We start from the raw sequence: 27,994 nt of genomic DNA on the forward strand, positions 1-27,994 counted from the left end.
ACTGACACTTATATCACAATCTCAGCCGCGCCAAGTAATCACTCTTGTAAATAATAGGTTCATAAAGCCATAAAATTAATTACCGAGAACACTTTAAAATCATGGCTTCATATATTTCTGATCGGACGTATTAATAATACGTATTACGTATTATTATTTTATTTTCCTTCTTCTCCAGCGAAGATGTGCTTTTTAAAGATTCAAAGCCAAACGACAAGGATATGTAAGAAAAACTTCGCCAGGAAGGATTATCAGAACACCTGACCATTTCTCACTAAGTGAAGAAGATGGAAAGCGTGTTGGAAAAATCGAAAGAGCAAAGCGCGATGCAGCGCTTCAGCCACAGCGGCATGGCGCTCCTACCGTGGACCAGACATATCCTAACAGTACTGTGGGAAAACGTACGCTTAGTGGTTCAAGTCATCTTTTGCAGCGTAATGGCAGGTAATTCAATTCAATTCAATTCAATTCAATTTTATTTATATAGCGCTTTTAACAATTGTCATTGTAGCAGAGCAGCTTTACACAATCATAAGAATTATTTTTAGGTTCGGTAAGCATGACAGGTAGGCATGTTTTAAAACTTAAATGCTTAACATAAAATCAAATTTAGACAAACATAAAGAAAGAATTACATAGATAGATCGATAGATGAGCCGATAGAAACGCTGCTGTATTTTGTGTTGACTGTTGCTTTCTTGTTTACTTCTTCTTGTGTACCAGTTTAATCATACTATAAATTATTATTATAAAATTAAAAATCGAAGAGTATACATACAGCTGCCAGGAAATAAGTATTTTTTTGCTTGTGTATATAAATATCTAATTGTGTAAATCTGATAACTCATCTGACCAATATCTGATAAACCTATCTAATAACATTAAAAATAACCTAATAATCTAAAGCCTTTGCTAAACAGAATTATTTTAAGTCTTCATTCACCCCTAATTTATTCATATTTTGCTTCCAAAGAGTCAGAGTTTGTATAATTGAAGAATAATTTTCCAGGCTTTCTGAAAGACTATCAAATTTATAGTCCAGTCTCTGTACAGTACCTAACCGTTTTCAGTAGAAGGTTTTGTGTTTGTTAAGCCACACAGTGACATATGGATCATTCGAGCATAACAAAGCCATCTAACTTAAGGCATGAAGCAGTAAGGAGCAGGTGCAGATGATTAGGTAATGATGACAATGATGATGCTGAATGCTGAGAAGTTGGAAGAGTCAAAATGAGTTTGCTTATTAAATTTTATATTTAGGCACTTTGCTGGCTGTCACAGTAAAACATTTGTTCTCATGTCAATAATTTATTCTTCGTAATATGCAAAACACAAAACAAGTTGATAGTGCAGTTTAAAAATAGTTTTTTTGTACCAACCATCAATGACCTTAAAAACCCAGGAAGTTTTAGCATAAATCATATCTTGCATATCTTGCCATCATGGCATATCTTGGCAAATCTGAGGAAACTGGACTAAAGGAAGTGAAGACCAAAGAGTAAAGTGACAGGAAAAAATACCTTCAAAAATATCAACAGTCAAGTGTTTAAAAAATAGGAAACAATCCACAAAAGACCTACAGTTGATCCATCCTTTTGCAAAAGCCTCATCAGAAATGGTCTCAGTGGAAGGGTGGAGAAAGTTATTCTTGAGGAAGGAAAACAATACTCCTAATTACACAAGAACTTTTGATTGCGGAGAATAACACAACTAAGTTGTGACAATAAAACTGCCTTTATTTCTCTCAATTATTCTTTTTACTTACACTAATTCACTTATCCCAGCATTTTACTAGGGCTTGGATACCTTCAAGCAGGAGCATTTCTAGGATTTTCAGTTAAGGGGGGCTCGGCCCCCATACAGTAGATGTTTAACACATATTTGGCTTGTTCAGAATCAGTACTCAAATGAGTCTTTTTGATCATACACACTGTTTACCGTATAAACCTTTTTCTATGTACAGGTACAAAAAATGTAACTAGAAAAAAGCATATAACTTTAAACTTAGATTGATTAGCAATATAAACAACACACCTATGAGGCTGGAAACTGGAATAAACTGTGTGAGTGCCAATAATGTCAAACATTTATCTGTTAATTCTTTGACAATACTACTGCTTTTTGTTGGAAACTGGCAGACGAAAAAAAATGTAAAAAAAAATTGTTTCTGATGCAATGACTTCAATCAATGTTGGGAACACAGTGTTAATGTGCCTGAGAGGCTGCGCTTTCAGAGAACTGTAGGTTTTTCAAGTCACATGGGAGTAGGTCTCCAAATGAGTAGCAGGTAAGAATGGAATTTTTCTTTCATGTGACTTGAAAAACCTTATAAATATAAATATTAAAACTTTGATTATTATGTTATCTAGTTTAATTTAGTGGTTTTAGCTACATTAGTAAGACAGTAGGTTCTCTGTTCAACCCCTTAAAATTTTACAGCTACAGTACTAGGCTATTTATTCAAATTCATTAATATAGACAAACATTGTTTAAATGTAATTAAACAAAGCATCTTTTTAATATATTTTTTTCTAAATCAAAGTGACAAAAACTCTACTCTAAGGCTAATAAATGTATTTTACGATTTGGGACATTATTTAATACAATACAATATTTATTACAAAAAAAAGGATTTTTATATCTCTGTAAATCACACTGCTATGCAGTTAAAACGAGTGCACTGAATGCTGTCTGTCACTATTTTTGATCATTTATGTACTTAACCCTATGGTAGTTAATGCACTACGCACTGTGCAGTGTTTTATATGGACAGTTAAGTTTTCCAAATAAAACAGCAACGGCATGATTGTTTTATAAAGTAGACTATAGGTTCATAGAGTATGTATTAGGGGCTTAATTTTTGCTAGAGAGAACAGCTGGTGTGATGAGGGTGAACACAGCAAACATTTAACTGATTAATCCCTCATGACATTTTGTAAACTGTATTTATGAGAAAGGACTGCATTGATGCAGATATAACAATTTATCGAAAAACACACACCTTGCCATAATCCTCCCTCTGTGATGGTGAATTGAAGACCGCACTGAAAGACGGGGAGGAGCCGGAGGAGCCGAAGTCTGCCGCTGCTTTCATACGAAATTTAAAGGGGACGATGGGCGATCACCAATTTGTGTGAAGTTTATGGAGAATTTTTAGGGGGCTAAAACTAAAGCTAAAGCCCCACTAAAAATGGCCTAGCGACGCCCATGCCTTCAAGGCAGAAAGTTTTCTCAGTACACCGGAGCAATGATCAGACTGCCACTTACATATCACTTCTGAAACTTTACCTACCAGAAACTCCTTTAATGGCCCAAACATGTGGAAATTGCTTGAAGTGAGGACTATATGAGAGATGTGGCAAGAACTCCCTTTCGTGAATAATTTTTGGCATGATGGCAACAATTCCTCATTTTATTTTTAAGAATCAGGCGTTCTATTTACTGAATGTTCAAGGGAATGGCTTCAGTTGGCTCAGAGCAACTTCAAGTGTCTAGTCATAGATGTACGGCCTTCTTTAAATATATATATATATATATATATATATATATACTGTATATATATAAAAAAATTGTTTTACTGTGGCTATGAGTCTCATTACCATACTTTAATTGAAGTCTTCTGGCAAAAGATTTTACACTGTTAAAAATTTTATCACAAGCTCCATGTGACTGGAGTTCAAGTTCAAATTCAAGTAGGCTTTATTGTCACTTCAACCATATACAGTTAGTACACAGTGAAACGAAACAACGTTCCTCCAGGACCAAGGTGGTACATGCAACATAAACTTACAACATAACAGAGAAGCTAAACTAGCTAACTAAGAGGCCTAGTTAGCTGGCTAGCAGAGACAAGACAGATAGTCCTAACATAAATTACAACATTAATTAACAAAAACTAACTAACTAAGGAAGACTATCTACAGGTTTTACAGACAACAGACAACAAAGTTCACGTGCAAATGTGCAAACGAGCAACAACAAAGTGACAGTGCGACAATTGACATATCAGAACATAAAGAACATAAAATATGGTGTTGAGGTAGTAAACATAGCAGTAAGAATTGAGGAATTAGTGCAAAAAGTAATGAATATTTTGCAAAAGAGATAAACCGTGAAGCATTTACAGATTTGTGTGTACGATAGTTTGGTGGTGTAGGTCAGTGTGTCTGCGCTTGTGTTGATTAGTCAGTCCAGTCTCAATGTTTTGATGTATTGATGTTTTGATGTAGTTGAGTTAAGCTGAGTGATAATGTTTGTGTGTGTGTGTGTGTGTTTATCAGTTTAGTCCCTTTTTGTTGAGGAGACGGATGGCTTGTGGAAAAAAGCTGTTGCACAGTCTGGATGTGTGTGCCCGAATGCATTGGTACCTTTTTCCAGATGGCAGGAGTGTGAAGTGTGTGTGAGAGGGGTGTGTCCGATCAGCCACAATGCTGGTGGCTTTGCGGATGCAGCGTGTGGTGTAGATGTCTTCAATAGAGGGAAGAGAGACCCTGATGATCTTCTCCGCTGTCCTCACTATCCGCTGTAGGGTTTTGCGGTCCGATATGGCACAATTCCCAAACCAGACAGTGATGCAGCCGCTCAGGATGCTCTCGATAGTCCCTCTATAGAAGGTGGTCAGGATCAGGATCAGGAAGCTGGGCCTTTCTCAGTCTTCTCAGGAAGAAGAGACGTTGTTGGGCTTTCTTGTGCAGGGAGCTGGTGTTGAGGGACCGGTTGAGGTCCTTCTCCAGGTGGACACCCAGGAATTTGGTGTTTTCCACGATCTCCACAGAGGAGCCGTTGATGCTCAGCGGAGAATGGTCGCCTCGTGTCCTCCTGAAGTCAACAACCATCTCCTTTGTCTTGTCAACATTCAGAGACAGTTTGTTGTTGTTACACCAGTCCGTTAGCTTCTGCACTTTTTCTCTGTACACTGACTCGTCGTTCTTGCTAATGAGACCCACCACGGTTGTGTCATCAGTCATCCTCTGGTTTGGGGCCAGGGGTAGCTCAGTGGTTAAGGCATTGGGTTACGGTTCAGAAGATCCCAGTTGGGCTCTTGAGCAAGGCCCTTAACCCTCAACTGCTCAGATGTGTAATGAGATAAAAAAAAAAAATTTAAGTCGCTCTGGATAAGAGCATCTGCCAAATGCCTAAATGTAAATGTGTCATCAGCGAACTAAATGATGTGATTTGAACTGTGTGTTGCTACACAGTCGTGAGTCAGCAGTGTGAACAGCAGGGGACTGAGCACACAGCCTTGTGGGGCCCCAGTGCTCAGTGTGGTGGTGCTGGAGGTGCAGTTCCCGATCCGTACTGACTGAGGCCTTCCGGTCAGAAAGTCTAGGATCCAGTCGCAGAGGGAGGTGTTCAGGCCCAACAGGCTCAACTTCCTGATCAGTTGTTGGGGGATGATAGTGTTGAATGCTGAGCTGAAATCTATGTACAGCATTCGAATGTATGTGTCCTTCTTGTCCAAGTGTGTGAGGGCAAGATGGAGTGTAGTGGAGATTGCATCGTCCGTTGAGCGGTTAGGTCGGTACGCAAATTGCAGTGGGTCCAGTGAGGGAGGCAGCAGGGTCTTGATGTGTCTCATGACGAACCGCTCGAAGCACTTCATGATGGTGGGTGTAAGGGACAGTCATTGAGACAGGACACAGTAGACTTCTTGGGCACGGGGACGATGGTGGTGGCTTTGAAGCACGTGCGAACAACAGCGCTGCTCAGAGAGATGTTGAAGATGTCGGTGAGAACATCTGCCAGCTGTTCAGCACATTCTCTGAGCACTCTGCCTGGGATGTTGTCTGTTCCAGCAGCTTTACGTGGGTTGACTCTGCGTAGAGTTTTCCTTACCTTAGCTGTAGTGAGACACAGCACCTGGTCGTGCCTGCCACATGCGCCGTGTGTCGCCACTGTCTATGAAGTGGTTGTGGATTCTCTGGGCGTGTGCGCGCTTCGCCCCTCTGATGGCCCGAGAAAGTTTGGCCCTTGCTCTTCTAAGGGCCACTTTGTCTCCCGCTCTGAAGGCAGAGTCTCAGGTCCTCAGAAGTGCACGGACCTCCGCAGTAATCCACAGTTTCTGATGAGATGATGGTGAGATGATGTTCTTGGAGACAGTGACGTCGAAACAGTCCTGAAGAGCAGAGATGGCTCCTGCTGGCCAGGTTTTCACCCGGTTGGAAGTCTTGAAGCACCTTGTGTACGGTGATGTGTGAGCCGTTAGGTATAATGACTAGATGTTTTACGTGCTCGGGCATTGCAGACTTACCGAGACGTACACCAACTCTCAGCATTTCATCATGCAGAACTGGTTCTAGTTTGGAGAGACAACTGTTTCTTTTTACAGATGCATTACCTTTTTGTAACGTAGAAATTTCTTCTTTAAATATTTGGCCCTGAATGGACTTGATGACTTCGTTTTCTGCTCATGGTAAATCCTGAATTGTCAGAGACTTGTGGTTTTCTGGCATTGAGTCGTCTACACGTTTTGTGACTTTTTTTATTCTATGTCTAAGCATGTCCTTGATATGAAGAATCCAGGCAACGGATCTTTTCAACTTGTACCAGTCAGAGTGATAATTGATCAGTTTGCTCACGGAATCTGTGCTCTCTGTAATACTCACGAGATTCACTGAAACTAAATGTTTGATCTCATTATCGTCCTCCTTTATTGACAGGTCATGAATATCCTCCACTGCTGTGGCTTGGTTGACTCTCAATTCTGTTGCCAACAAAGGTTTTAAAACGAAGCCTTTCGTTGTGAATATATCTCAAAACAGTTGTACTGTCGGTCCAAAATATAGAGTCCAGCAATTCTATTTCCAGTTGACCTTTCAACATTTTGTCATTGTTCACAGCAACTACTGCCGCGGCCAATTCCATTCGCGGAATAGTGGTTTGTTTTAGGGGTGCTACGCGAGAATTCCCCATCATAAATGCACAGTATGAGTCCATCAGCATTTACCAACTTAAGGTATGAGTCAACCCCATATCCCATCTCACTTGCGTCTAGAAAGTGATGAAGTTGTGCTGTAGTTGTGGCGAAGTCAACTGACTTTTATTCATCTTGCCACACTAAACTCGGACAATTGATGCAGCTCTTGTAGCCAGGCTTTCCATCTTTTTTAAAACTTTTCGGGAATGTCATCATCCCATGTGAGTTTTTCTTTGCACAACTGCTGCATTAAGATCTTAGCTGGCAGTATAACTGGTGCAAGAAAGCCAAAAGGGTCGTAAATTGAACTAGAAATTGACAAGTTTCCTCTTCTGGTCACAGACTGCTCTTTTAAACTAATCTTAAACTTGAACGTGTCTGAATTGATGCACCACAACACCCCTTGAGCTCTCTCGACAGGGAGTGCATCTTTACTTAAATCTAAGTCTCTCATGTCTTTAATTCTTTCGCTCTCAGGAATAGAAGTCAGTAAGGCACGACTATTACTTGCCCACTTGGTGAGGTGGAACCCTTCACTTGCACAAAGGTTTGTGAGATTGTTATATAACGTAACTGCTTGGCCATTATTCGTAGCAGACTTTAAACAGTCGTCTACATAGGAGTTTCTAAGTACTGTGTTGACTGCCCCAGCAGATGCATTGCTGCGGTTTTCTTCTGCTTTTTTCCTAAGGGCAAAGTTAGCAACACTTGGAGACGATTTTGCACCAAACAGATGAACGACCATCTTGTACTCGACCAAATCTGGATTTACATCTCTATTCTGCCACCATAGGAAGCGCAGCAAATCTGTGTTTTTTTACCGGAACTCTCACCTAATAATACATGGCTTCCACATCTGCCATCATGGCAACTTCCTCTTGTCTAAAGCGTGTAAGCACTCGAATTCGTCAGGTCTGGTCCTTGTAGGAGCTTGCTATTCAATGATACTACCTGATAGCTGCCAGCACAGTCAAAAACCACCCTTAGCTTTTTCTTTTGAGGATGATATACACCATGATGAGGTTATATACCACACTTGACTATCTTGTCGACTTAGGTGAGGTGTAGGGACCTTGACTGCATGACCTTTTTCAAACATGTCGTTCATGAAGTTTGAATACTCCTCATGAAAGGAGCAGGTATTTTTGAATTTCCTTTTGAGGTTTAGTGCACGCTGCATGGCTGCACTTTGATTGTTTGGCATTTGAATAACTGCTTTCTTAAATGGAAGACTGATGTAGTCTGCTCATTGCCATACGTGCCTTCTTCGACCGACTCTCGAAGAGGTCCATTTAGAGTCCATCCAGGAGCGGTCTTTACTGCATATGGCCCGTTGTGCCTGCTGTTAATTACTTGCCATGGTTCTAGAAGCTTGTACTCCTTATTACCTATGAGAATTTCAACTCCAGCATTAATCAGAGGCAATTTTACTTCACTGAGGTATGACCATTTATCAATGTCGTGCTCTTGTGGAATGTTTTCCACTGAAACTGGGATGCTCTTTTGTGTAAACACTTTCACAAGTTCAACAAAGATTTTTTCTTCCATACCACTAACCTCCAAGTCAGTGAGCACATAACTTTCTACTTGTTTCTTCAAGTTCATGGTGCTTAACATAATGTCAAATTTTCTCCCTTGTACTGTTAACCGCCTTGCTAATGACTCTGTACAGAAAGTAGCAGAACTACCTGGGTCCATAAAGGCATACACTTCCACTGTCTTGTCACTTTTCTTGGACTTTATTTTAACAGGTACTATGGAGAGAATACAATCGTCTCCAGCTCCAGTGGAGGCGCTTGTTTCATGACTCACTGTAGCAGGCAGTGTTTTAACTGGTTCAGTTTTGTCAGCTTTTACGATTACTTGAGCCGTGTCTTTTGCTGCAATGTGTACTGTAGCAAGTGAGGATGTTTCTTTGAGCACGACTGACACATGATTTTCTTCGTGCAGTCTTTGCTTAAGTGTCCTTTCACTAAACATCCAAAGCAAAATCCATTCTTTTTCAAAAAGTCAAGTTTGTCTTTATATGTCTTAGCGTTAAACTGGTAGCATTCATCTAAGGTATGACTTTTCTCACAGATTGCACAAGGTTTAGTGAACGCGTTGATAACTGATGCGCCATTACCCTTTGCTGTAATCAAATCTTTATGCCTTTCATCAACCTGTTTTACACCAGTTGCAAAGCTGCTGCCTCTTTTTCCTTCCCTTTTTTACAGTATTTTTTATTACTAGTCAAAACGTCCAGGTCTTCAAAAAGTGGGTTGGACATTACCTTTGCTTGTCGATCTACGAATTCCACCAGCTGCTCAAACTTGGCTCTTTTCGGACTGCGCTCCTCGTACTCGTATGCATGGCTCCTCCATTTTTCATGCAATTTGTAGGGCAGTTTTGAGACAGTAATCCTCATGTTGGTAGCATTAACTAACTCATCCATGTATTCAATGTTTTACATAGTATTGTGACAGTTTACCAGAAACAGGGAAAAAGTGGTTAGCTCTCCGTCCTCTGACTTTAGTTCCGGCCACTTGAGTACCTTTTGCATCAGCGATTTTTTGTTTATTTCCAAACTTATCCTGTAACAGTTTCATTGCTTCTGCATAACCACGATGATCTGGCATACGCTGGCAGTTTTTTACGAGGTTTCTAGGCTCTCCTCTAGTATACTGCTTGAGAAAGTACAGCTAATCTGTATCGCTATCAGTTCTGGTTTCAATAACGTGTTTAAACCCCCTCATAAAGGCTGTTAACTCAAGAGGGTTCCCTTGAACAAAGAAACATCGCGCTGAGGTAAGGAAAATTTCCTTTGACTCTTCGCAAGCATTTCTGTGATATCTGCTTGACGTTGCATCATACTCTGAAACTCTACTGTATCAGTATTATGGAGTGAATGTTCTTTACCTTGGGTAGGCCATTCCTTTAAAGTGCATGTCAATTTTGGTCTGACACTTACGGGCGCGCTTGAACTGGCTGCCTGGCGAGGTGATGGTAGTCTGAGATATTCCATTGATGCACTGTGCTCGTGATATTCATCATATGTACATTTGATGTACATATGTACATTTGTTTGCAATACACCGTAATGCAAAATACTGTACATAGCCCGCATCTGTATTCCGTACCTACAACAATCGGTATAAATAAATTACAAATGTTACTGTGTCTTTAAGGATTATTAAGGATGTCTTGAAAAATATTAAAATGAGTAAGTAAAATAGCATAAGCATAATGGGTTGTGTATTGAGTGATTTAAAAAAAAATCTGTTTTATTAATCTTTTTTTTACCACATCATCTATTTATGAAACTATGTTTATATATATATATATATATATATATATATATATATATATATAATATATATGTATGTATTTAGGGCTGCCTGGACACAGACATGTCAGCACAGATGTCAGCCTTTCTGTATATATATATATAAACAGCCGCCTGGAGCATGGCAGATGACGCAGTTAACTGAAGCAGTCAATGCTCCATCTGGCAGGATTTTACAGCATTGCAACCATCTTTTTAGAAAGCGCATGGGGGCGTTAATGGGGCGGGGCATCGTTAACTGCATCATCTGCCATGCTCCAGGCGGCTGTTTATATATATACAGAAAGGCTGACACCTGTGTCTTAAAATAACAACTAACTGTTGTTTTTGTTGTCGTTACGTAATTACCTAATTCCATATGTGTTATTTTATAGTTTTGAAATCCCCAGTACTGTTGTAGAATGTAGAAAATAAGTCACTAAACAAAAACAAAGAAATTTGCAAGTGTTCTAAAACTTTTGAACGGTAGTGTATATCATGTTAAAATTTAACAGACGGCGCTGTACATTTTTAAGTATGTGCTAATGAGTGTGCTACTTAAAAAACGCGACCTTACAACTTCATTCTGTGCACTTTACAGTAACATAAAAATTCTACTTCATTCCACAATTTAACAGGTGCCGTTGTACATTTTTTTAAATTGCACTTATGAGTGTGCAGTCAAATTCCACGTGAAGTCGCAGGCACATCAAAGAATATTTGCATTTTCATACCAAGAAAGAAACATATTGCATGATAGACTAGTTTCCAGGTGGAAACAAAAAGCCCAATGTAGACTCGGATTTGCAGGAAAATAGAAAGGAGCTACTGTGACAAAGTTACCAGCACACTTACAGCAGTAAAAACAGTAAATGCTATATAAGTACAAACAGGAGTGAGAAGTGAAAATAGTTAATTTTTGGCGTTAAAAACTCTTTGCTTAAAAATAATTAGTGTTAGATACAGATTTACACAGTTTTATTAGTAAAACAACTGGAAAGTTTTAGTGAGCATGCTGAAGAATATGCCAGAGCTCTTTTGGTAAATTTGTCAAACATTATTCTTGCTAATTTCATGCAAAACATAGTAGCCTCCTTTAGGTTTTTTTATGTTGTCATGTAAATACTGGTCTGTTAATATGTTGCTACAGTGGGACAAAAAAGTATTTAGTCAGCCACCAATTGTGCCAGTTCTCCCACTTAAAAAATTTTCATCAACGGTATACCTCAACTATGAGAGACAAAATAAGGGGGAAAAAAGGAAAGGATTTTTAATGGATTTATTTGCAAATTATGGTGGAAAATAAATATTTGGTCAATAACAAAATTTCATTCCAGTACTTCCAATTTAATTCCAAAACATAAATGTTATATACCTGTACGTGCATGTTATTCACCACGTCAAGTTCTGACGCATGTCTGTCTTGTTACACAGATAGACATGCAGCTACACAACTGTGGGATGATGTCACGGAACAACTCATGAAATAATGTCACAATACAAATTACAAGTATAATACTAAATGCTTAAACTAATAAACTCAATAGACTTAATGTATAATGCTTAACTAACAAACTGCTTAATGCCTGATCAATAGACTTAATGCTTAACTAATAGACTGAAATGAAATAAACACAACAACAAATTACAAGAATGAAATATGGCCCATTATTTTGGCCCATTCTTGTTGAAGTTTTGGGGCTTTCGCTGGGCAACACGTTCCACACGACTCTCAGGCATCCTAATGGCATTAGATTCCAACCTGTCTGCCAATTTTCATGAGTTTTTGAGCATGTTAAGACCCCCAAAAAGCCCAAAAGTGTGAATTTTTTTTTATTTTTTTTAAGAAAAACAAGAGGGTCCTGCACATCCTATAGTGGGCCCTAATAATTATAATACGTAATAATGAATAGAGAAAATGCAGTCAAAGAAGAATAATTGTTGATACAAAAAAAGTAGAAAAAAAAGAAAAGGAAAAAAAAAGATTCTGAATATAAAGTGTGATTGTGCTGCATGTATAATTCTCTCTCTCCCTCTTTCTTGTAACTATGTTTGTTAGTCTTTGAGTATTCTTATGAATATAAAAAGTGCATGATTAAACTCACTGAAAGATATTTTATTCTTACTATGAATATTGACATGTATTTTCCTCTATGGAGTAAACAAAGTGGAGCCTTGTGCTGGTGTGCAGCGGACGCAGTATACCTGTGTATGTAAAAAGTGCAGGTGCGACTATGGGTTAAATTTTCCATTCCTCCAATGTTAATAGGTCGTCATCTATCCATAAACAGGACAAATTTAAGCTCAGGTATCATGATACCTACAGACTCACCAAATTAATCGAATTTGCACCTTGAAATTATGCTAATACTGTTTCTGGTGGTGACTGGTGATTGCAAATTCATGGGCGGCACGGTGGTGTAGTGGTTAGCACCTCCAGGCTCCGATTCGATTCCCGGCCAGGCTTGAGTCCCATCACTGTGTGCATGGAGTTTGCATGTTTTCCCCATGCTTGGTGGGTTTCCTCTAGGTACTCCAGTTTCCTCCCACAGTCCAAAGACATCTGGGTTAGATTGATGGTGTTCTCAAATTGCCCATAGTGTGTGAATGAGTGTGTGTATGTGTGTGTGCTCTGCGATGGATTGGCACCCTGTCCCCTGCCTCGGGCCCTAAGTCTCCTAAGAGAGGCTCCAGGCTTCCCACGAGCAGTAATGATGTTGAGTGAGATACACAGTCATACATAGCACAATTTGCAGTGAAATTCTTATACGACCGCTGGTGACCTTAACACTAGAAGTGCTGAGTGATTTGACCGCAATGGGAAAAAAAATACTTCACACTCGATCAAATTCCAGGACCCTCCTTTCATGGCTTCCTAGATTTGTGAGCTTAATAACCCAGCATGCTTACCTTTTTAAAAAAGTAAAAAGAAATCCCGACAGATAAGTGTTTTACGCTATGTGTGTGTGTGTGTGTGTGTGTGTGTGAAGCCCCTCCCGTCTCGAGAGAGAGTGTGTGAACCGGCACATTGTCAAATTACGCGCGCGCACACACATAAGAGAGGCTGAGGGAGAAAATGGATTTTTAACCTTCTAATAAACCTTTATTACACGGTAAACCGTTTTTATTTAAATTGCACATAAATGCACATTAACGAAAAGAATGTTTTGTCAGAAAAATTAACAAGGAACATCACTAATTACACTCGTGTGAGCGCTTAATAACAGAATCACTGCTGTAAAGTAAAACAAACAAACAAATGAACCGCATGTTACCTTTGAAAAGAATCATGACAAGAATCATGACAAAGCATGATTCATGAAAAAGTTTCTGTATGTGTGTGTTTGTGTGTGTGTGTGAAGCAGAGATGGGGTGCTTCACACCCACACATACACTCTAAACGCACACTCACACACTACTCGAACTGTAGTCGACAAAGAGCATTTTTATATTTTTATAATTCCCCTTTCTAGTGTCCAGGTGATTAAGTGATATGTAAGAGGTGAGAAATGGCATCATCTGTAGAGCAGTTTGGGCGGTATGCAAACTGTGGTGGATCCAGTGTGACAGGTAGTGAAGAGATAATGTCTTTGACCAGTCTGGGCTACAGGGCGATAGTCGTTGTGAGGAGCAGGATGGGGTTTCTTGGGAACAGGAACAATGATGGACTCTTTAAAGCATGGATTACCAACTGGGATAAGGAAAGGTTAAATATCTCTGTGAAGACAGGTGTTAGCTGGTCTGCACAGGCTCTGAGGACTCGACCTGAATGCCGTCTGGTCCTGCTGCTTTTCTGGTGTTCACTTCTCACGTCATGTTTGAAGATAATAAACGTATTTCTGGTGCAGGCATTCTCTTACTGTCTGCAGTTAATGGCGCCGCTAGCGCCTTTAGCTGCATCCTCGAAGCGAGCATAGGTGTTTAGCTCGTCTGCCAAAGACACGTCCGCGTTCGTCAACCCGGATGTTGGTGCTTTGTAGTCAGTTATTATTCCTAATCCCTGATGACTCCTAGAGTTACTCCGTCTGTGACTCTAGTTTCCTCCAGTAGCATTGCTTCACCTCCTTCACTGCTTTCCGGACATTGTATGACGCAACCTTTTACGGGTTCATGTCACCCGATGCAAGTTCTGCGTTGTAGGCAGTGTTGCGGGATCTCAGAGCGTAGTGGTTTTATCCACCCACGGCTTCTGATTGGGAAATGTTCTGATGGTTGTTTTTTGTACGCTATCATCCTCTAGTTTCCTGACAAATCCCACAACCGCTTCTGTAAACACGTTGATGTCTTTAGAGCTGCGTTGGAACATATATCAGTCTGTGTCATCGACTGCGTCCTGTAGTGCGGCCACTAAGTGGTCCGAACAATGCACGACCTCCCTCCGAATTGAAACTTCCTGTTTAAGCCTTTGTATATATACCCATTGGTGGGTTTTCTCCGGGTACTCCGGTTTCCTCTGACAGTCCAAAAATCTGCAGATTAGGCTAAGTGGCGTTTTCCAAATTGCCAGTAGTGTGTGTATGTGTATGCCCTGCGATGGATTGGCACCCTGTCCAGGGTGTACCCCGCCTCGTGCCATGAGCCACCTGGGAAAGACTCCAGGACCCCGCGACCCTGAATACAGGATAAAGCGGTATAGATGATGAGTGAGTAAGTGATATACAGTGGAACCTCAGATTACGAGTAACACGGTTTACGAGTGTTTCGCAAGACGAGCAAAGATTTTTAATAAAATTTAACTTTTCTTTCTCTTGCGCTGCGGAATCGTCTTCCCTGCTGGGTCTTAGTGCTCGTCTCTTACTGTTATAATCAACATCTGTGCACGCGTGCACTGTTTACTATAACACTGTGACTACGTGTGTGTGAAACATATTTTATTTTGTGTTTGGAAGCGCGTGTGTACAGCGCGTGTACTGTTTTTTATAACACACGTAAGGCAAAAGAAATTTTTAATACAGAGGTTAAAAATATATTTTCTTCCTCATTGCGGTGTGCGCGCGCGCGCGAGCGTAATTAGACACTGTGCCGGCTGTGTGTGTGTGTGTGTGTGTGTGTGTGTGTGAAACCCTCATTCACAAAAACACGCGCGCTACTTACTTTAGCCTCACACACACGCACACACATACACAGCACCTGCGTGGGGAAAGGGAAACGCTTATCTGTCGGGATTTATTTTTTACTTTTTTGAAAGGTAACGTGGAGTTTAATCTGTTTTATTTTTACTTAATATTTTGTATTAATTATTTTTAGATATAATTTTTTTTGGCTGTAGAACGAACACTTCCGGAACGAATTATGCTCGTAATCCGAGGTTCCACTGTATTCCCATCCCCAACATATATATATATATATATATATATATATATATATATATACTATGGAATAAAATCACTGTCAAAAATATTCGTGCGTAAAAAAAAAAGATTTGTGTGTAATTCTGTCTTTTGTCTGAGTTGGATTCCAAAATCTACGGCCACGACAGCTTACAGATACGAGATTTTGTGTGTTTGTTACAATACAACTCTGAAATATACGACTCTGACCGTTTACAGACACAAAACTCGTTTTTACAACTCCTCTGTTTCACGGACGAATTGCGAAATTACGCACACGAATGCTGTGTGTTAAACCACTGTCAAAAATACGTCATCAAGGCCACATGCACAGGCATTACTATCCGAGGGAAGAGGAATCGATTCGGCGCATGCTCCCCGCCACTGTTTTAACCCCAGTCGAGCGCTCTCTCATCGTCTCAGGTAAGTTTTTTTTCACATATTCGGACATGTTTAAGAGAAGTAAAATTACAGGGATGTTTTAACTATAGTAGGTAAGATTTTAGGAGTTTAAAACGGAGGCGGGGCGCATGCGCCGAATCGATTCCTCTTCCCTCGGATAGTAATGCCTGTGCATGTGGCCTTGATGACGTATTTTATCGATTAACAACTAATCGATAAAATCGATAATTATCGATAATGAAATTCGTTGTCAACGAATGCCGTTATCGATTAGTTGGGCTGCTCACGTCACTGAGGAGCGCGACCACAAGATGCACAAATACACACAGATACACAGCAGCTCGCGCAATGGATGTTACAGGAGCGTCTGCAGGATAAAGCGCGCGCCCAGCGTCCTCCAAGGTTTGATAGCAATTTACATTAAACGCCTCTAAGAAGACGGTAACCCGCACGCTATGCAAGACCGAGCTTTCATGGCATGTCATGCACGAACACTTAAACAGAAAACGTGTTGGTGTTACGGATGGCGAAACGTCAGCAAAAACTGTATCTCCATCATGTAAAAGTTGTATAGTTTAAGTGCTTTTGTTTAAACTGTTTGCTAACTTTGGGACAGTTGCGCTAGATCTGTTCACGCGCTACTCGCTAGCATCACATTGCGCAATCACCTCATGAGCAATAGTGATTAGTTAAATGGCGCTACTTTAGATTAGCCTAATTTACACGGTGCGAATAACAGTAGAATATTACATTTAGTGATTGTTGTGGTTTTCAGTGAATGCAAATAACAGTATATTTGTGACTATTAGCTTTATGCATTTCTACAGTTTTTTTTATAGTCCACTACAAAGTTAACTTGTAATTTACTGTGGTTTTACTTATGCATACATCATTTTATTATACAAAATTACATTTAGCTGTTTATATCTTATTAACTGAAAATATCAGTGTATTTTTTTAAACTATATATATATATATATATACTGTGTGTGTGTGTGTATATATATATATATATATATATATATATATATATACAGTGTATATATTATATATATATATATATACACTGTATATATATATATATATATACATTGTATATATTTATACTGTATATATTATATACTACATTTCATTTAAGGTTTAAAATGTCAAAATTAAAGATTATTAAACTCTATATGTGGCTTTTGCATTTTTAAAGTTTCTTTTTATACATAAATAATACCCTGATTTATGTTTTTTTAAAATAGTTATAAGCAAAATATCAAATTAAAAAAGTGGTCAGGTTTTATCCGATTAATCGATTAATCGAAAACTTAATCGATTATCAAAATAATCGTTAGTTGCAGCCCTAGAGACAAATCCAGGTTAAAAAGAAATCTTTCCTGGATTGGTCTTTATGAGACTCAGAAATATTCAAAAACAGCTGACCTTTGTGCCTTAAAATCACAACTGACTGACTATTATTGTTGTATTAATTAATTAATTACCTAATTCTATATATTTTTTCATAGTTTTGAAATCTCCAGTATTGTTTTGTAAAATATAGAAAATTAAATAAAAACACTGAATTAGAAGGTGTGTCCAAGCAATATTTACAGTTCTTTTGACTGGGACTGTAAATATACAGATGAGAGTCTTTGCGTGCCTGGCAGAGGGACACTCAGCTGGCAAACGTGTTCACTGATGGAGTGGCAGAGTGTGGTAACATGGGCAGCAGCTCATGCCGGCCCCATGACGCAGTGGCCGCAATCACAGCAGCCTCTCATACTGTAGCTGTGTCACAGACCGATCTTTTAACAGGTTAGGTTATGCTGCAGTGGCTTTTGCAGGTCTTCGCATGGCATTGTTCCTTATGGCACTGGAATGGCGGCATATTGCCTGTGAAGGTCCTGTGGTGCGTGGCATTTAAAGTGCCAGAATGGTTTGCCTTGGCTTTTGCTTATGCATGCTTTATCCACTTGTAAGTCCGCAACATGCGGCTCGTACATTTCTCCTGTGAAACACAATTTGCACCCTGGAATGCCCGCCATGGGCCAGGATCTCTTATGGGCAGTGCTTTTTTTTACTTGCCTTTGAAGTTTCTACATACATATATACATGTATGTATGATGAAAGGATGCAAGGGGAAAAAATTGGATGTCACTTTTTGGCTAAATAAAGTTATGGCATTGGCGTTTATGGGCTTCTTTATTTAACACTTTTTTTTCTTTCTTTATTCTTTATTTTTTATTTTAACATTTATTTCCCCCATGTCAAAACCTGTTAAGTTTCTTGTTGCTCAGCTTTCTAAATAAGATATTCAATGGAAAAACATGGTAAGCACGACAGAAGTCTTTACCATTTGACGTGATATTTAACATAATGTTTAACAACGTTAACCAGCACATAGGGAAATTGTACTTGGCAAAATGCCCCGTTGCCACTCAGCCTTTCGGGGGGTTGGGGGGGAGTGGGAGCATCCACGCCCTATGTCGCACTGATGTGCATGGAATGGATCATTTGACACAGCAGTGGCTACAAAACCTGCTGGCAAGCAAACAAGCCCTACAGCCAGCACTCCTTCCATCCAACACGACACCTATTTCCCTTTTAGACAAAAAGTATGCTGACCTGCATCAACCATTTTTTTTAAAACCTGCTGCACATGGGAAACGCTGATGATGAGCACGACTCTGTTGTCTACCTGATTGAGAACAGTTTAACACTAGAAGCGACGCGCCAGTGTCACCTACTTTTAACACAATTCACTGGTCATTTGACCGCCTATTGTTTTGAATGGGAAGCTGTCGCTGAGATGGCGTTTAAAAGCAAATAGTTTAGCTACAAGATCAACTTGCACTTGGACAATGCGCCATACATTTCCGCATTGATAATCAGCGATGTAGAGACTACAGAGTCTCTAAGGGGTCAAAGGAAGAGAAAAAAAGGGGAAAAAAACTTAATTTTATAACAAGAAAATTCATTAGTTCGTTCATTCTATTTGAAGCTTCTGAATAGCTTGTTTTTTTAGCCGAATGTTTTTTTAGTGTGACAGTGCTTAAGATGAAGCAGCGATTTAGTTCTGAACTCGCTTCCATGAAATTATTGCTAAAACAATGTAATGACCCCTCCTGAGGATATAAAGCTTTATTATTGCGTTTAAATAAATCAGATTTACCACAGCAGATAATAAACTATGCTATGTCATAACCGAAGCAAACACCACGATTATGCCTTGTTTCGTTCAGTGTTGCATTTTGCAAAAGAGAAATCTCTTATAAATCTCTCATATCGACGCGCGCGTTCATCTGACTTTAGATCAAAACTCGGCAAAGTGAAAGAGCGCACACGCGCCGCGGGTTCACGCAAACATTTTACATTTACTAAAAGGCTTATACACAACCACATTTTAGCTATTCACACACATGCATTGTGCTGTGTTGTTGGTACACACTTTCACTTTTCATCTCCTCGATATGAGCTGACATGAGCAGCTTTGTTTCTGTCATAATATTAATCTATCATAAAGAGGGGTGACATATATTTGCTAATTAAACACTGCATTTTTAAAAAGTGAAAGTGCGAGTGATGTGAGCAGCTTTAATTAATAATAATTAAATATTTAATTAATGCTAGATAGAAATTATTATTCATTAGATTATTATTATCATGTTCTTTTGCTGTTTGTGTCCAGTGTTGAATCATTATTTGAAACTGAAGCGCTTCGTGTAGATTCATGCCACGAGTCATTTTATCATACAATGATTATTACGTTGTTTTTGGACCACTGAGCTTCTGCAGATTTCCAAATTGACAATTTTACAGTTTTTTAAATTACTGGAATGAAAGAGAAAGAAGGTTTCCTTATCATAACATGCCTTGTATTGTTTTTAATGCTTGATACACAACCCATGATTTTTTTATGCTATTTTACAAAGGAAAAATACAAATGGAATAATTTTATTTGGTTAATTAAGTAATTAATTTTTAAATAAAATCTAAAATTAAAACATTGTGGAGTGATTAAAAACAGTGTGGAGTGATTAATAACAATACCACGCATGTTATGCTGTTTGTCTTTTTCGGGTTGAGCGTTGAATGATTATTTGAAATTGAAGAGCTTTGTGTAGGTTTATGCATAACCACTATATATAGTGGTTATGCTCCTCAAATGCCTCCGAAGTCTCAAAACTCTAGTGATTGCACAGGCACGTACAGCTACTAAGGCGGGCATGCGGGCTTCGGCTAATTAGCGTTGTGGTACCCTTCCCCAAGAGTGTGTAATTCAGTGCATTTGAGACCACACAGAAGAATCATGATTTATAATTGAATCGATTTGTTCCGCCCCATCCCCATTTTTTCCCCCACACTAAGTACTTGGTTGGGACTCCTTAAGCATCCGTGCGGTATTGCCTGTTGCATTACTGAGGCATTATCGAAGACCAGGGCCTGGAAATTCTAAGAAAAGTCTTATAATTATGACATTTTCCTAGAATTTCCTCTTAAATTAAGAACTAAATCTTAGTAAAGATAAAAATGATTAACGAAACATCTTAGCCCTAAAAACTGATCCTAAGGTCAAAATTATTAAGTTTAGAGGGGAGGACTTTTAAGAGGCTTAGGAGTTTCTATAGCTGGAGACACAATGGCGGAAAGAAGAAATATTCTCCAAAGACTGAACGTAAAGCTAAAAGTAAACACTGAGCTCCTGTCTAATTTTTTTTGTTTGTTTTGTTTTACTTCTTTTCTCTTGAATTGTTGGTTACATACCATCCAAAAGTGCAACTTAGATTGGCTGTCCTGCAATCATGTAAATTAGTAAAAGGTAAGCCATTTTGCTCCTATCACGCTAAAATGGAAGCAATAAAATCAGTATGGTAATTAAATGTAAGAACTTAAATATAGTAACTACTGCCTGGAAATTGGTTGCTTCAAAAGTAGACACATTTTCAACATTTGGCTGTTTAATTATCTTTTAGATATTTAGCCCATAACAACAACTTTGCATAAAGTAGACTGTAGCCATGTTATACACAATTTATTCATATACAAAAATAATGATTTCACTGTCTGTTTTATTATCAAATTTTCTATTTTCACAAAGAGTGCTTTTTAAGACCTTTGCAATAGTCAGAGGTTATTTTTTTTATCAACCAATCACAGTCCTCGAATTAGCTGTGTCATCCCTAACAACAGGGTCAACCACACCTCCTTAATAAGATAAAAGGTTTTGTACTTTATTACTCAGAGTTGCTCTGAGAAGTTTCCTAAATAATTTTTAGTCTAGGACTCCCAGCTAAGACTTTTTAAGCTAAGCTCTCTGAGAGAATTCTAAAAAGCTATGTGAATATGGGCCCAGGTTGCTTTGATAGGAGCCTTGTTAGGTCTGATGTTTCTTATCTTCCTCTTGACAGTAAGCCATTGATTCTTTACAGGGTTCAGATCAGGCTGGCCAAGGGCCTTGGGAAGGGTACCACAATGCTAATTAGCCGAAGCCCACATGCCCGCCTTAGTAGCTGTACAGTACGTGCCTGTGCAATCACTAGAGTTTTAAGATTTCGGAGGCATTTGAGGAGGTAAAACTGCAGTTGGAAAAAATAATGCTATAAAGAACAGGCTACATTTACAATGCAAGTATTCACAGTGCTTCACTTTTTTCCACAGTTTTTATGTTACAGCCCTATTCCAAAATGGATTAAATGTATTATTTGTCTCAAAATTCCACAAACAATACCCATAATGACAATTTGAAAGAAGTTTGCTTGAAATCTTTGCAAATGTATTACAACTAAAAAACAAAACAAAAAGATAAAAACATGTACATAAGCATTCACAGCTTTTGCCATGACATTTAAAATTGAGCTTAGGTGCATCCTCTTTTCACTGGGGTTTACGGGGTTCAGATCAGGCTGGCCAATTAAGCATAGTAATGTCATGGTCAGCAACCCAGTTAGTGATATTTTCACTAGCATTTAATACCTAGCATTTAATACTTAGCATCATCAATAAATGTAGCACTGCCAAATTAAAAGTGAAATTTAATGAGCGTCCAATGACATTCACTGTAGATAGTGCACGAGAGCACAGGAGCGTACATAATAGCTCAGAAGAGTTGCATTTAAAAACAAGCGTGCTTATGAAACATTCAGGAATGTATGAAAATAGAACATTTTAAATAAATGTCTGTTTTTGAGCCCTTTCATTTTAAAAAGGATGGCCCTGCTGTAATCTCATGTGCTTGTGTACTCTTACAGCAGGAGGGGAGACGCAGAAGATGGGAGAAAATTTAAGATTGATGGTTGCCATTTACGACTGTCTGGATAAAAGCTAATTTTAAAATAAAAATATTAGGCGCGTTGGTGGCCATTTTATTCACCATCTGGAGCCATGCTTGTGTTGTTCTCATATGTATAACGTTACATTTTATATGTTCTTCATGAGTATCAGCTGCTAAAGATATCACCATATATCATTCACATGCCTTCAATTGTGTCTTGTGGTCTGATGTTAAAAATGAAAGTGTGAATGCCAAACAAACCAGGACTTTATACAAGAAAAAGAAAAACTAATGTATCATTTTATGCATCTTATTAAATTCACAGGCAGATTTAGAAAATAAACAGACAAATGAATGCTAGAGAGCACAAACACAGCATGAGGACTGTGAATGAATGAAGCATGACAAGTGAGTCAGGCAGGTAGTTAACCAGGATTGTGGTGTATAGAGCAGAGAGGTGGGTTAATTAGAGACATGGAGCTGAGATGAAATGTTGGCGATGGAATGCCAACTGAGGAAAGAAGTGTAAATAAACAATAAAACCTGTCTCTTTTATAATTCTTTACCTCATAATAAATGTGGACTGTACTGCGGGGACCACAAGTGCAGGAACTAATCAGGAAAGTGTCTTCAGGAGATTGGTTCATCTTCTACTTACTTAAATCATTTACTTCACAGTAATAGAATTTTTTCCATGGGATGCTATTGTATTTGTTTTACTGCAAATGTTTTTTTTAAATGTAGTGTTACAGAGTATACCTGTTTAAAAGCTCTTTTTATTTGTTGCTAAGTTTTTCAGATGTTCAGGTTTGAAGTTCACCTGCGCATCACAGATGACACAGGAGAACATATTCAGCATGTGACAAATTCACCGGGTGATACCGAAGGATTTCTCCTGTCATCACTGTTTGAAAGCAACAAGAATGTTGTTGTGGCAGGTCCAAGTCCTCTGTCAAGGTTTAACAAGGATCCTTTCAACCTAAACTCACATTCCACATCTGTTCTGTCCAGTATTGTGAATGATGATCTGTGCTATTCACTCATGGACAATTTAGTATCTTGTGCAACTGAATGTCTCAATGATAAAGAAGATGTATGTGTAGAAAAGCAGTGTGGCTGGAAGCACAGGTTTGAATGGAATTTTTGTACAGGCTTAGAGAGTAGAGTAGATGAAGAATGTGTAAAAAGTCTTTATGGGAAGGAGTTTCAAAAACAAAATGATTGTTGCACAGGATTGGAATGTAATTTGTCCCAGTTAACATTCAAAAGTCAATGTTCTGATAGTGAGTTTAGCTGGGGCAGCTCAGACAGTTCCGCCTTAGATAGGGAGGGAGAGGATAATGATGGGCTCTGGGATCTTCTCAGGGGTTCCAATGATCCATATCACCCATTGCACTTCACAGCATGTATTTCCAGTGGAGCTGCAAATAGACAGAGAACACAAACGGGATCAAGTCAGCAAAAAAATAATTTCACATCGACACCATCTAGTGTGTCATGTTGCTCAGATTCCAGTGAGCAAGGAAACATGGAGACTGTTAATTCAGAAGATGAAGAGGAGGCATTGTGGAAGTCTCTGTCTCGGGATGATGACCCTTACCACCCACTGAATTTTAGAGCTCCTCTAAACTGTGCACACATGTTTACAGATACCCATGAGAGAAGCCCTAAAATATCCAGAGACCCCACTGGCGCTAGATGTCTCAAGCCTTTTTTGATGCAGAAGCAAGTTATCAGTCACCGGTGTCCGCAGTTGTGTGTGGAAAAGCCAGCTAAAGTGCCCTGGAAAAGGCCTATAAATAAGACTGTCAATGCCAGCATGAGAAAGAAAATTTCTACTGTAAAAAGGGTAATAATATTATTATACATTTATTTAATGCATCATAGTGAGACTTTGATTCAGTATTGGTTGTTGTATTTAGTAGTGGAATTGCATAAACTAAAGTTATGCATATAAAAAGCAGCAGACTTGGAGAAAGAAAACAAATAAAAACTTTTTATATTTGGTATGCACATACACTTACAGTATAATGGGGCACATGACTTTTGAATTAGGCAATCAAACTCGTCACATTTAAACCCTCGTCTAGAAGTATTTATCATGCACTTTTCACCAAAGTATGCACCAAAGTTACTTGTATGCACACATATTTTATTAAAGTATTTTAGTAAAACTTTGTCTTTTTGGAAATACTATTTCTTGGTCTGTGTCTGTTTAACAGAGGCCTGCATATAGCATAGAAAACAAGTATTTAAACCTATCAATAATTATCTCCAACTTGACTGGAGCACCAGTCCTAGCTTAAAAGAAGCAGTCCCATAGCATGATGCTGTGATCAAAAAGTTTTAAATTTTTCTCTGTAGACCATAATACAGTTTTTTGACATGGAAAGTCCTTGTACTTGGTAAAGTCACTGTGCTGCCCAACTTTATCAGTTTGTTGATCATGGTCCGTGGTATATCTAGTGTTTTTGAAATTCATTTAAAGCCCTCTCCTTCTTGGTATCTTTGAAAATTAAATCTCATACAAGACAGGAAAGTTCTACAGAAAAGCTAATATTTACGAGGGTTAATTAGACAGCTTCATTGATGACAGGTGCATAAAAATGTGTTTAATCATGATTTTACATTTGATTTGTTTATTTTGAGGACAGTCACATGGCCTGTTATAAAAGGGTTTGCAGTAGGTCATGGTAAAGTTTTTTTTTTTCCCAAAATTTTTTTAAATTGTTTTTTACATTTCAATTTTGTTGGTTGCTATTTTGAATTAAACATGGAAAAAGATCTGATATGACTGTTTTGGGCTTATTTCATTTTATTTTGTTTAACCTCTTTTTATTTTCTGATTAAACCTCTTTAATTAGTTATTTTATTGCAAGCACACCTAAGACCTGTACTGACACATACTGCCTGGCCAAAAACAAGCTGCACACAATAATATTTTGCTTGACTTTGATTTTTGTGCTATATGGTGAATGTGGTGGCCAGTTAATTTGTTAAAATAATTCCTCATGTTTTCACAAACAGTTTTTCGGAATTTGAGCCCAATGAATCTTGGCATCATTGTCTGTGGCATAATGGAAGTAAAAAAATCCATTAAGGATTTTTTTTTACTCCCAGTGAAAATCATTTCTATGTTTGGTACTGAACAAAAGAGCATTTGCATATGATTTTTCCACATGAAATTCATTAGGTCAGTATATTTACTCAACTACCTTAATATACTGAATGACATTTACTGGAAATGCTCTTTTGTTCAGTACCAAACATAGAAATTATTTTTCCTGGCATTTAAAAAAAAATGTTTTTGTGTTTTTATCATCCCTGTCTTGTAAGATTTTTTTCTGACTACATCAGTTTATTATTGTCACTCCAGGCTTAAATAATGTGTCAGACAGATCTTTAATTTCAGTACTTTTAGCAACCTCCTTAGGGCTTATTTCTGTTTCCTTTTTTTAATTAATTTTTTGCTTGATGTAATTTTACCCATCTGGAAAAATATATATACACCCCTCTTTTAATTCTGTGTTTACTTCTGATCATAGTGGGTCTTAGCATTAGGCAAATACAACCTTAGATGAACAACAAAATTTTATTTTATTTTATTTTATTATTTATTTACCATAAATTAACCCTGATTTTAAAAACAAGCAAACATGTGGGCAATACTAATTACCCTTTTCTGCTTCCACAGGATTTAAGAGGGTAAGTTGTAGCCAGATGTTCAATCGTATTTATTTCTAATCATTAATGCTTCTATAAAAGGTCTTCTATAAAAGTTTGGCAGTTTGTTGTTTTGTTAAAGACATAAGAACTGGAACTGACCTAAGACCAAAGTTAAGTTGTCTACCAAGTGCCATGTTTGGGGAAAAAAACATACATCATTAAGGCAGAAATACTTCATACCCACTGTCAAGTAAGGTAAAGGGGTGGTGATTTAGGTTTATTTTGCATCCACAGGACCTAGCCACTATGAAGTTATTGAGTTGACCATTAACTTCTTTGTACTTCTCTGAGTATTTTATGTCATTTGTCCAACAGCTAAAACTTGGTCATATTTAGGTCATGCAACAGAACAACTGTCAGAAACACGCTAGTAAATCTACATCAGAATTGCTGAAAAAAAAAAGAATTAAGGTTTTGCATTGGCCTAATCAAAGTTCCTCAACCCATAGAAATACTGTGGTGGGACCTTAAGAGATCTGGGCATAAACAAATGCCCAAAAATCTTAATAAACTGAAGCAATGTTATAAAGAAGGTGTAAAGAAAAGTATGTGAATGTAAAGGAAATAATGTGAAAGACATGTAGGAAACCATTCATTCAAGTTATCGCTGCTAAAGGTGGGTCTACAAACTATTGAATCATGGGAGTACTTAATATTGCTCACAGGTTATTATTATTATTATTATTATTATTATTATTATTTGGCTTCATTTTTATTAAATGAGGTTGTATTTGTCGAATACTGAAATCCGCTATGATCAAATAATTTTTATGTTATACAAAAACATAGAATTAAGAGAGGGGTACTAACTTTTACACCTAACTTTGTGTGTGTGTGTGAAATCAAATGCTGTTGACATATATCATGTCATATATATCATATATATTTCTTTCAGGTGAAATTCTCTCCAGTTGTACAAGTTCACAAGATGCGAGCCTGGTCGTTTGCCCTTCAAGCGTGCCGTAAGGGCCCATGGGAGGAACATGCACGGGATAGGGACCGTTTCCAGAGGAGAATTTTGGAAACAGAGCAAGCCATTGGATATTGTTTCCTGCAATCACACAGAAATAAGTTTTTGATTTATCACCAAAACACACTACTTAAATAAGCATATTCCAGCAAGACTTTCCTATCTTAGCTGAAATTTTGGGCTTGTTTTCTTAAAACGTCTGTTGTGTTATGCAGACATTTTAAGGCTCTAGTCTGTTAACACACCTAAATGTTTTCTTTACAGTGCCTTGTTGACTAGTAATGAAAATGTCATTGTGACAGCTATAAATGTGGGCTGATGTCTATGATGAATGCTATTGCGATCTAGATACAAAATGCAAAATTAAGGAACCTTTTTTTAATTGTCTGTTCAAATGGTTTCTTGTTTTTGTGTGTGTGTGTGTGTGTGTGTGTGTGAGAGAGAGAGAGACGGGTTAAAAACAATGCATGATGAAACTAACTCCCTTGAGAAGAAATCAATTAGTGTCTCCCCTTGACACACCAGTCAAGCACAAACTGCATAGTGCAAAAAGGAGCAATGATGTAAGCAATTTTTTTAAATACCTAATAAAAGCAGGTCTTTTTTATTTGTGCAAAATATGTAGATTCTCACCACTGCACACAATGTTGTTAGTAAGTAAGCTTTTGGGTATAACTTACCTGGCTATAAAATAGTCTGTCTTTACTGTTTAATTGTAACTGTGTGCGTGTGTACTACTGAGTCGCACTCCATGACTACTTATACTATAGTGTATCTGGTTGCCAGGCAACAGAGTGAGCTGTGATTGGATATTCTGAAAGTGTTACAGGAGATTGCAGCAGAAACAGTGCATTGTGGGAGGGTAGCCACCATGCCCATGGTAGAGAGTAGTAAAGCTAAGAAGGTGGGATTGCATGGGACTCGATCTCTGGAGTCTCAATTACTCTGTTCAGTCCTTATGATGCAATCAGCCGCCTCTGTGAGTTAAATATGAAAGATAGGGAAAACTCAGAGTCCCAGAGGGTCCCTTCCCACTTTATTTTGGTGAAATGGTGAACACACTGTTGCAATAAATTTATTGTAGTAAGAT

At 38.2% G+C, this 27,994-nt stretch overlaps 1 protein-coding gene across 1 annotated transcript; it reads left to right on the top strand.

Annotated features, from left to right (window-relative positions):
* ppp1r15b (protein phosphatase 1, regulatory subunit 15B) lies at positions 1–27,994 on the top strand. Its single transcript, XM_053500774.1, has 3 exons — positions 1–444; positions 23,000–24,057; positions 26,830–27,994. The coding sequence occupies exons 1-3, from the start codon at positions 288–290 to the stop codon at positions 27,040–27,042; spliced, it is 1,428 nt and encodes a 475-aa protein (XP_053356749.1). The 5' UTR covers positions 1–287; the 3' UTR covers positions 27,043–27,994.

Source organism: Clarias gariepinus, chromosome 7 (genome assembly GCF_024256425.1).
Source record: "Clarias gariepinus isolate MV-2021 ecotype Netherlands chromosome 7, CGAR_prim_01v2, whole genome shotgun sequence".
NCBI lineage: Eukaryota > Metazoa > Chordata > Actinopteri > Siluriformes > Clariidae > Clarias > Clarias gariepinus.

What these genes read in the sequence shown, in the direction of transcription:
- ppp1r15b (XM_053500774.1), top strand. Translation starts at nt 288, where the DNA reads ATGGAAAGCGTGTTGGAAAAATCGAAAGAGCAAAGCGCGATGCAGCGC. An exon ending in CTTTTGCAGCGTAATGGCAG is followed by an intron (nt 445 to 22,999) that starts GTAATTCAATTC and finishes TTTGTTGCTAAG; the next exon opens with TTTTTCAGATGTTCAGGTTT. An exon ending in AAATTTCTACTGTAAAAAGG is followed by an intron (nt 24,058 to 26,829) that starts GTAATAATATTA and finishes TATTTCTTTCAG; the next exon opens with GTGAAATTCTCTCCAGTTGT.